Below are 10,423 nucleotides of genomic sequence, written 5' to 3'. Positions count from 1 at the left end.
GGGTGTGTATGTGCGTGTGTGTATGTGTGTGCGTGGGTGTGTGTGTGTGTGTGCGTGTGTGTGTGTGTATATGTGCGTGTGTGTGTGCGTGTGTGTATGTGCGTGTGTGTGCGCGCGCGTGTGCGTGTGTGTGTGCGCGCGCGTGTGCGTGTGTGTGTGCGCGCGCGTGTGCGTGTGTGTGTAAACACAAGTGCGCGGCGCTGTGGTTGTACAGGGTGTGTGTCATGCGCTTCTAAGCTGTGCCACATGATTTCCAGGCCTGGTGATCTCCTGATATTATTCCTACCGTAACAATGTCCTCTCTCTTTTCACTAATGAGAGTCTTGTGATGTACTGATGTGCATCTGGTGAACAACTCTGCTCTTTAATCCGACTCTTTTTTACTCTTTTTTTTTGTCTGATGTCAGCAATGCCGTTGTTCTGATATATTGTCCTGCTTATTGAGATTCCTTACAAGAATCTGCCAGTTATCTTTTTACACACGAAAATTTATGTAAAAAAGAAAGAAAGAAAGAAAGAAAGAAAGAAAGAAAGAAAGAAAGAAAGAAAGAAAGAAAGAAAAAACAAGAAAAAACTCTTGGCAGCTTGTTAACATGAATAGTGATTGGTCAACTGTGTCTATATGAGGCATATACATATTATATATTAATATTATTTATGTAACTTTTTTAATAAAACAGAAAAATGGAACAGTTTCAGTCAGTTATCGGCTATTGAAGTTATTGGTCAAATATCCTAAAATGTCCAGTTTACAGAAAAAGTTCTGTACTGAGCCGTTCGAAAGCCCAATGATTCGGTTCATAGCGGTGACTCTAATGATCCGAATCACTAAGCAGAGTCTGAACTCTCATCACTGTTGTGGTTCTTCACTGCGCGCGGAGATTTTGTAGCGTGCAGCAACGTCACGTGACCCAACAGCGTTACTTTACGGAAGTGAAGTGACTTCTGTAGCGTCGTGTTGTATGTCTACTAAGGTTTTTTAAGCTCTTACTTTGACTCGCGTTTTGGAGTACTATTTTAAATTCGTCTTTGTGTCTGGGCAAAGGAATTATGTGGAGTGTCGGCTGCTCTGATAGACAGTAGGCGTGAGTGTGTTTGTTGTTATTGTAGTTATTATTGTTAGCTAATGTCACCAGCTAGAGATAACTGTGAGTTTATTTCAAATGGTTAACCTTTCAGAAAATTCTTTCTTTACCCCTAAAACGAATAAATACTGTCTTCGCTTGTCTTCAGAGTAATATAAATAGGGAAAAAACGACTAATTTCCTCCCAGCAGGCTTCATTAGACGATGCCCAGGATTGACTAACTAATAAACCATATTTCCGTTCAGATGAAGTGCCTTCTGGTTGCTACAGAAAGTGCTGAGGTCCTTTTCTACTGGACTGATCAAGCGTTTGAGCAGAACATTAAGAAGCAATATGGAACTTCTCATGATGACAGCAGACGTGTAAGAACTTTTATTTTTAAATAAAATCATACATGTATTGTACAGTGGATTGTGTAGGAAAGTTCTGCAAATTCTTGCCCTATCATGTAGCCAAGTACATTTACAAGTCTATTTTCACCTCAGATTTGCTCATTGGACATAAATACAAACACATTTAAATATATCTAATATTAATTTTGAATTTTTTGTATTCTATTAATCTTTATATTATTCTTTATAAAGATAATAGAATACAAAATAACCTTTATGATAACCTTTTGTTCTATGTTTATGTTCTGTAAAGCTGCTTTGAGACAATGTCAATTGTAATCAGCACTATACAAATACATTTCAATTGGATTGAATTTTTTCAGCCTCCAGCCTTTGCAGATAGTATCAACACACTGTTTGCCCCAATCATCATCTCGTGTAGTACTATGTTTGATCGTCTGGGGGACGGCTACACCTCTTTTAGCACAGAAAATGGTCACATCTATGCACTCCATCAGGTAAGCTGCTCTAAATCTCACAGCACTAATCTTCTGCAGAATGTAGTCATCTGGCTTTAGATTAATAAGCAACATTCCACAGCATTGGTCTTTTTTGCCAGCAGTGTTTTGCCAATATTGTTTGAGTCTCTGATATATATCAATCTGCAGTTCATTTTTAATATAAATGGCATAAGTGTAATTTGTCATGATGTGTAAAATAGCATATTGAGTTTCTATATACGTAGAATGTTTGCTGTTTTCACAGTTTGAAGAATGTTTGTATATTGCTGTGAATGGGGACGGTGAGGAGACTGATGAAGATCTAAAAAGAAAGATTTTTGTACTGAAGAAATTTACAGAGATCCTGTTTGGCATGGTGACCCTCAGCAGCTCCCTCTACAAAAAAGAGTAATAACTTCATTCGTGTTGCTAGATGTCCTTTACTATTTCAAACCAGTTTGAAATGGCACTGCAACATTTTTTCACAACTTGTGGTGCTTGGCTTTAATTACCACATTACTATCATTTTGCCTTTAAAAAAAAAAAAAAAAAAAATTTATATTTAGATTGCGGCCACCAGACACAGAGCAGAGAAACCGTGTATGGAAAAAGCTGCAAAGGCTCCTTGAAACATACAGCCGCTTACGAGAACAGGACCAAAGTTTTCTAGTTGAGGTAAGTTTTAAAATGTATACTATCCCCTCCAAAAGTATTGGACTAACGTCGGTTCTTTTGTACACAGTGAATAAATTTCTGTTTGAGGTCAAAAGATGAATAGTCTATATATTATGTTAACAAAATGGTATAATAATATATATTATTCTGAATATATAATTTGCTTGGGGTGCCCAGATTTTTGTATATAACCCTTTATACTTTAAAAATATATTATTCTAATGTATTTTAGAATGTCTGTCTGTGTTATCAAATTGCAATTACAGAGAACAGTTTTAATGTTTATGCATAAACTCTGCTTTTATTAGGCGGTTGAGAGGCTAATCCACCCCACACTGTGTGAGCAGTGCATTGAGTTTTTGGAGCGGCGACTGGTGCAGCAAATAAACAGCAGTGCAGAGAGAGCAGGAGAGGAGGTGCTGCATGCCTTCATACTTGTGCACACCAAGTTGTTAGCTTTCTATTCAAGGTATTGCATGTGCTTACTCACACATGAAAAATGTAACAGTTATGTAGAAATTTGTTTTGTTTGAGGCTAATAAAATGTAGTACACTTTTAAAAATGGCTTGTTCTTGTAAATCTGTAATAACAAGACAATTTTTAATTTCCCATGTGCCTAGTTCCCCAGATAAATTGTTTGCTTTTTATTTGTTCATGTAGATATTATAAAATAAATCGTACATTTGTATTGCATACATGAATGAGGAACACAATGTAGGAAACAGACCAGAAGGATTAAGAAATGGCTTGTCCGTTCTGTGATTAACTCAGAGGTCAACTTGTGAAACACAGAAGAGTCTTCACATGGTTTGTGATGTGTTTTTTTTTTTTGTGCAGTCGTAATGCCAGCACTCTTAGTTCTTCTGACCTGCTAGCACTGATCACTATTGTGCAAGATCTTTATCCCAGCAACACTGAGCTTGACGAAACTCTGTCTGAGGTACTATTCATAGTCATCCATAGTATATTATCTTACTATGTATATATGTATTACTTATATAATATGTACACTGTTTCTGTTATTTGTTTCGTACCCTATCCATTGCACGTTTTATTAGAACCACATACTAGCCATTTATAGTTAGATATTATGTTGGGGAACATCCTTAAAATCTATTTTTATTCCATTCAGCATCACAGTAGTCTTTGTAAATTAGATGTAATTATTGTAACAATGTCTATTAAGAAAAATAGGATTTGTCTCCCAGCTGACATTACTGTCAGTCACACTGTTATAGAAAATGACACATTTTGACCGAGTAGAACTGAAACTTCAGTCCTGCTGTGGTATAAATTAGATTAATGAATATTGCTTGTGCCTGGTGGTGTGTTTAGGAGGTGGACAGCACATCAGCACCTGAAATTTTCTATACTCCAGAGCCTTCTCCCATTGAGCGAGACTCAGGTGAGCCACATTTTACTCTTTCAAACACACATCGCTTTAAAAATCTGAAAGAGTTTACCTTTTGTATAATCAAGAAAGCCAAAAATGAGGCTTTAGGGATAGGATAGTTTCCATGACATTGAGGCAAAAGGTGCTTCTACAAAGTATAAATTGGGATGGGTGTTCAGACTTTTTTTTTTTTTAATATTCCAAATAATTAGATATTTCTTTTTTCCCCTCTGGATTTCTGTTTGTTGGAATATTGGTTTGTATATGTAACGAGGCTGACATTTATTTTGTAGTTAATTCTGTCTTTAACAAATTTTTATATCCACTGTATCAACTGAGACTTTTGAATCCACACACAGGTCACCTGAGTAATGACGGTGCTCCTGTCTTCCAGTTTGTGGATCCTGATATTCAGGTAAGTAATCTCATCATCAATCTGGCATCACTTTTTTCTCATACACAGTAGACTCTTTATCTGCATTTCTATTTCTGCATCAATACTATTTCTCACAATGCTGATGTTTGTAATTTTAGATGGCTGAAGACAGTCTACAGACTCTTCAGCTCCCATTGCCAGACCCCATGACTCCAACCAGAGTATTCCTGGAAGCAACATATAAAGAGGGATTCTTTCCCATGATGCCCCACTCCATGTATTGTTTACCTTTGTGGCCTGGAATTACACTAGTGCTGCTGACCAAGGTGACATGTTTGATTTGTGTTCTGAAAACTATTATGTTTAACTGTGACTTTTTTTTAAACACATGAAATACTGCGTATGACATATAATACACTATATGGCCAAAAATAAGTGGACACCAAGCCATCACACTCATATTTGTTTCTTTCCCAAACTGCTGCCACAAATGTGGAAGCACACAGTTGTAAAGGATGTCTTTGTAATTTCCCTTTACTGGAATCTGGCCCAAAGTGTTTTTATGCACAAATCAAGCTCCATGAAGACATAGTTTGTCAAAGTTTTGTGTTGTGACTCTCAGGTGGCCTGCACAGGGCTTTGACCTCAACCCCATTGAAGGCATTTAGGATGAGTTGAACACTTACTGCATTCCAGGATTTCTCATCTGACATCAGTTTCTAACCTCACTAATGCTGTTGTGGCTAAATAGACAAATCCCCACAGCTTCACTCTAAATCTAGCAGAAATCCTTCCCAGAAGAGTGGAGGGTATTATTAAGGGGAAGCTAAATCTGGAATGGGATATTCTCACCAGGCAAATGTAGGACTGATGAAAAGGTGTCCACATGCTTTCGCCATATAGATTATATAACATATACAACCCTATAGAATTGTCTAAACATTATTTAAGGATGACTTGTTGTATATCCAATTTTCTTTAATATGACCAGTGTGAACACTGGTCATATTCTAATCCAAATTGTTACTGTAGTGAAGCACAGTTTGAAATGCAAAGAGTTGAAATAGTACAGTGAAGCAGGATCATTTTGGTTTCATATACAGTAGTACAGTAGTATTAAGTATAATATGACAGAGAGCCACTAGGTGGCACTACCGCCTGAATTCTATATTACATTAACACTTCAGTGTTTCCCTGATTTAACAAATCTTGAGAAATATTGCATGACAGCTGTATACACTGAAAAATCTGGTTCCAGTATAACAATTGCTTTCCAATGTGCAATGGAACTTGTTTTGTTTGGATCTGTAGGATATCTTTCAACACACAGACTTTAAATGTTCAGTTTATTTTTAATGTTTGGATTTTCTGAGGATTTGATCAGAGACTGTGGCTGTTTCTGTTTGCTTCCATAGATTCCTAACAGCCAGGTGGCCATGTCTGTTTACGTGTTACTGGAGGCTTTTGCTAAGCTCGAAAAGAGGCTGGGTGAAGGTTTAGAAGGGACAGCGGCCTTGCGTGGTCAACCCCCAATCCAGGAACTCCGTAACAGGGTGGACAAGTTCATCAGAATGCTGACCAGCATGGACATCCTGGTTAGGATTTAGTGAAATATTTAATATTCAATATTTAATACTATATATTAAATATATGGTAAATTAGTTATATATTAAGTGCATTAGCATTTAATCTGTGTAAGGTTTAGAATTGCTTTTTTAGTGTTTAACTTTCATTCATTTGGTTTCACTATTCGTATGTTTAGACTACACAACTTCAAAACACCTGGGCAGAGTTCAAGAACAAGGCTTTCACCCGGGCTGGACACGGCATCACAAAAGCGTAAGAGACTGTTTTTTGTAAATTTAAAGCAGGGTTTTCAATTGGTGGGCGACAGTTCACATCATTCGCATCTAGACAATCGCATCTATCTATATATCAGTGGACTGAACAGAGTATTTGAAAAAAGTTGGCATAATGTCTCTAGATTTCTAACATGAATATTATTATACACTCACATATTTTTGTCAAAGATATAGGCAGCTCATCAGACCAAAGACTACTAATAAGCTTAAGACATTGGGTTATTTACACTCTTTGGCTTACTGTAGCAAACATCATATGGTTTATTTAAAAAAAGAAAAAAGTATTCTCCTACATCAAATTCGAAACAGAGGTCTCGTCTTTTCTGTATTGGCATCATTTTCATAGCTATTAATGTTATAATTAATATTAACATTAATATTAATCGATAACTGTTGTGGTCATTCAGTCATGTTAATTGTTCTTTTTGAAATCAATGAATTTTAGCTGAAACACTTAGTCTAGACTGTAGTATTATCCGTATGAGCCACTATATTGGAATGTTTAAATTTTGGCATGCCTGAATTCTCTTCCCTTCCATTCCTATGACAGGCAAGTGATCTTATGTAAACTAGAATAGTGCACAATTTAATCCCAGTGTTTTATGGCTTATGTTTGTGCAGGTTGTTACCTACATGTCGTAACATTAGGACTCAGCTGTGTGGTGTGTACCAGCAGTGTTTTGCAGCCGTGTGTATGGGTGCTAATCAGCGTCTGGCCACTACACTTCAAGCACGGGCCCTGAACATGATGCAGTATGTTTGATGAGTATGTTTAAAAATTGGGTAATTTCATACAGAGCTTCAGCATGCATCCCTCTCTTTTTCAGAGAAAAACTGATGGACTGGAAGGACTTTCTTTTGGTGAAGAGTAAGAGAAATATAACCATGGTGTCATATCCTTGCTTTCGGTGGCACTGTGTGGCTTTTCAAGAGTCCTTTACTTGAATACAGTGTAGTACTACTTCACAGTATATTTGTTAAGCTGATGTCCAAGGTTAGGTTTTCAGTGCAGTCGGTACTTAGATATTTGAGGGTGTGAAGGTAAATCTTTACCAATTCAAACAGATAAAGAAATTCACTGAAATGGGGAGTGGTTGTGGGATACATGCTTCTACTTGAGGCTATTTTCAGCTTACAATAACTTCAGTCTAGGTGAAGTTTGATCTTTGAGTGCAATAGACTTGACGTGTCTTGTGAGGCAATAAAATGCAATGGGGTGGGACTGTGGTATGTTTGGTCAGGTTAAAATCACCCTGAAATATGCCATGCTAAATGATTACTGTTGCTTGCCACACATATGATTAAAAATAAAATGAGCAGAAATTCCACTGAGATACAATAGAGTTCTGTTGTTTCCTCTATGCCTTTTTAGAAATGTTGCCATCTCTGCTATCAGATGTGGTGAGAAAATAGATAGATATAATGATGTCAATGTTAATTTTGGATATATGACTGGATATTCTCAATATTCTGGGTATATTACTAACATCATTTGTAATATTCAATAATTATACAAACAGTCCCCTTAAACCTGTATTTCGTCGACGGGTTATTCATTCCAATGTGCTTATATTGAATAGAGTTGGATACGTGATTAAACGAGTAAATACAGACTGCTTAGAAAACAAGTATGCATTTCTTGTATTTGGGTGTATTTACTTTAACCACGTTCTCACTTACCTGGAGGAATTCCCGGGTCTAGTGCATTTCATTTACGTGGATCGCACTGCAGGACAAATGATTGCGCCATCGCTCAGTGTGACTGATGGCTCTGCTTCAGAGCTGGGAAAAGGCCCCATAGCACACTTTATTAAAAACAAGGTTTGTATGAAACATACCATCGCACCGCACACTTATTCTGTTGTGTAATTTGTATATATAAAGCATGTATGGGGCTGTGTTTATTCTGAACTCTTATCCTTTGCTGTGTCCTGTACATTAACCACTGTCAAAACATTACACTGTTTGTTTTCTGACAGCTTTGGAGTCTTGTTGCAACAACAAGGCATTGTTTGCAGAAAGGCTATACCACTGTGACTCTACGAGATGGAGACTTCTACTTCTGCTACTTCTTGTGGTTTGAGAATGAAACGGTATGTGTAAAAATCACTCTTTTTTTTTTTAAGCCTCAGGGTTTGTCTGGGGTACAGCAGAGGTGAAACGGTGTGCAAACACATCTAAACTTTAATGAGTGCATCCAAATACAAGAAACTAAGATATCTTTGTTCAAATGAAGTTTGTTTGTGTCTTGTTTCTTGGCAGGGTTACAAGCTAGAGGTGGTAGATATTCCTAACCTACCTGATGACTCCGCTCCCATAGGAATGCTTGCTTGGGATTATTACAGGTAACATATTTAGCAAATATAAGTCTAGGAGTGAAATGATTTTTTTTTTATACAATATATACCGCAGATTATATATACATTATACAGCACAGTGAATTGAATATTTTTTTTTGCATATCTCTGCTCAGGAAGTTGCAAAGTCAACCATGACACAGAATCCCTATATAACTTACGTTGCCACTCTGAAGTTGACTATTGACTAGTATTCCTCTTATGCCTGAGCGATTTGCCAAGAATTATGTCTTCATCGTAATTCATTAATGAACGACAAACCTTACTTTTACTAGCAAACACATAAAATAAACGCCTGTTATGTTAGCAAAAAAGGCAAAAGCAAAGAAAATCATACTGAATGCTACCAACTAGTGACTGTCAAGACTCAATAAATGTCCCCTTATAGAACATTTCACCACATAGTCGATATGTTTTTCTTTGTTAAATGACATGTTTTTTTTGTTTTGTTTTGTTTTTTGTTATGTGTCTACCAGACAAGTCCCTACAAATAGGCTATGAGAATATTAATTATGAAACAACAAGTTGCCTTATAGCCTTTACAGAAAATTAAACACCTTCTGGTCAGACTGATTTTTTAATCTAACAGCAATATGCTGTATAAGGAATTTTTTCACAAAAGTCAATTGCTAGCACTATAAATAATTAGCAAATAAAGAAATAGTTTAAATTAAAATTAGTAAAATAATTTTTTCTAAAAACAGTATATATATATATATATATATATATATATATATATATATATATATACATACACACAGTATATAAAAATCTGTAATATCTGAAAGTTTGAAACAGAAACAAATTCAGGCTTTTGGCATGCAATATGACTTTAGCAGCTGTTTTGTCCTACAGGAAGCTGCTGCGCTTCTACAGTAAGAGTCACCAGAATGAGCTGGTGAAGTGCTATGAGCTGCTAACCATGCACCTCGGTGTTGTCCCCACGGAGTACATCCTTCAGCACTGCAGCCAGCTGGCCCGCAAGTTGTGGGAGCCATCGCGCATTCCGCTCTTATGAACACCTCAGAGTGCTTCCTGTGTGCTGCATATGAGAGCTAATTGAGGCCATCTTTATTCCACAGCTGAAATGCTCTGCAATGAGTCACTGCACATACACACATGCAAAGATCTCATTCTGCTGTGTCCATCCCCGATTGAGGATTCTTGTTCCTGCCCAGCTCAGACAATAATGACAGATTTATCAGGAAAAATGTGTTTTGATGTTGATTGGTCAAGATAAAGACTCTTTCCAGCTGTTGCACTGATGCTTTCTAAACACAAACTGTAGAATCATTTGCTCATTCTGCTAATGTTGGGACAATAGTTAACCCACTGCATTTTTCACCATTTCTGTCTTTTAGGATAATATTGTGTAAATAAACACTCAATGTTTAATATTATTGATTTTTTATCGAAAAACCATCTCATAATAACATCTGCTATTATATTGTAGAATAACTTCTAATATGCTTTAAATTATTTGGTCATACAAATCTGTTCATCTGGTTTCTGGTTAAAACTCTTGACCACATATATACCTGTAATTCTAATTCCAGGATTGTAACGGAAAATCCTGGACTTAATTTTAGATTTATATATGTACTAGCCGTAACATGAGGTATGTTGTTTTAAAAAATGAATACTTAATTGTAACTTAATTATAATATATAACCTTAAATACTTTATTATATATGAAAATATGTTCTTCTTTTCTAATAACTTATAATATTGTTATGGAAATTCGTATTTGGAAGCTATGCCTTAAAAATAAATTGAACTGTATGTAACTATGTATTTTTTCATATTTTTCACAGTATGGTTTAAAGAATCAGCGTTTATTT

At 36.2% G+C, this 10,423-nt stretch overlaps 1 protein-coding gene across 1 annotated transcript; it reads left to right on the top strand.

Annotated features, from left to right (window-relative positions):
• The first annotated feature begins 880 nt into the window (after nt 1–880).
• Nucleotides 881–9,977, top strand: hps1 (HPS1 biogenesis of lysosomal organelles complex 3 subunit 1). Its single transcript, XM_027142073.2, has 18 exons — nt 881–1,085; nt 1,332–1,448; nt 1,802–1,936; nt 2,184–2,326; nt 2,485–2,593; nt 2,902–3,062; nt 3,432–3,534; nt 3,930–3,999; nt 4,347–4,402; nt 4,522–4,689; nt 5,779–5,958; nt 6,126–6,202; nt 6,847–6,978; nt 7,053–7,118; nt 7,902–8,046; nt 8,205–8,318; nt 8,488–8,570; nt 9,438–9,977. Exons 2-18 carry the CDS (start codon nt 1,332–1,334, stop codon nt 9,598–9,600), a joined length of 2,022 nt encoding a protein of 673 aa, XP_026997874.1. The 5' UTR covers nt 881–1,085; the 3' UTR covers nt 9,601–9,977.
• Nucleotides 9,978–10,423: the final 446 nt, after the last annotated feature.

Source organism: Tachysurus fulvidraco, chromosome 4 (assembly GCF_022655615.1).
Source record: "Tachysurus fulvidraco isolate hzauxx_2018 chromosome 4, HZAU_PFXX_2.0, whole genome shotgun sequence".
Taxonomy (NCBI): domain Eukaryota; kingdom Metazoa; phylum Chordata; class Actinopteri; order Siluriformes; family Bagridae; genus Tachysurus; species Tachysurus fulvidraco.
This window is presented reverse-complemented; position numbering and strand designations above follow the sequence as displayed.

Coding starts and splice junctions, on each gene's coding strand:
- hps1 (XM_027142073.2), top strand. CDS start 1,332: ATGAAGTGCCTTCTGGTTGCTACAGAAAGTGCTGAGGTCCTTTTCTAC. Junction 2,327..2,484: donor AGCTCCCTCTACAAAAAAGA/GTAATAACTTCA, acceptor ATTTATATTTAG/ATTGCGGCCACCAGACACAG. Junction 3,063..3,431: donor TTGTTAGCTTTCTATTCAAG/GTATTGCATGTG, acceptor TTTTTTGTGCAG/TCGTAATGCCAGCACTCTTA.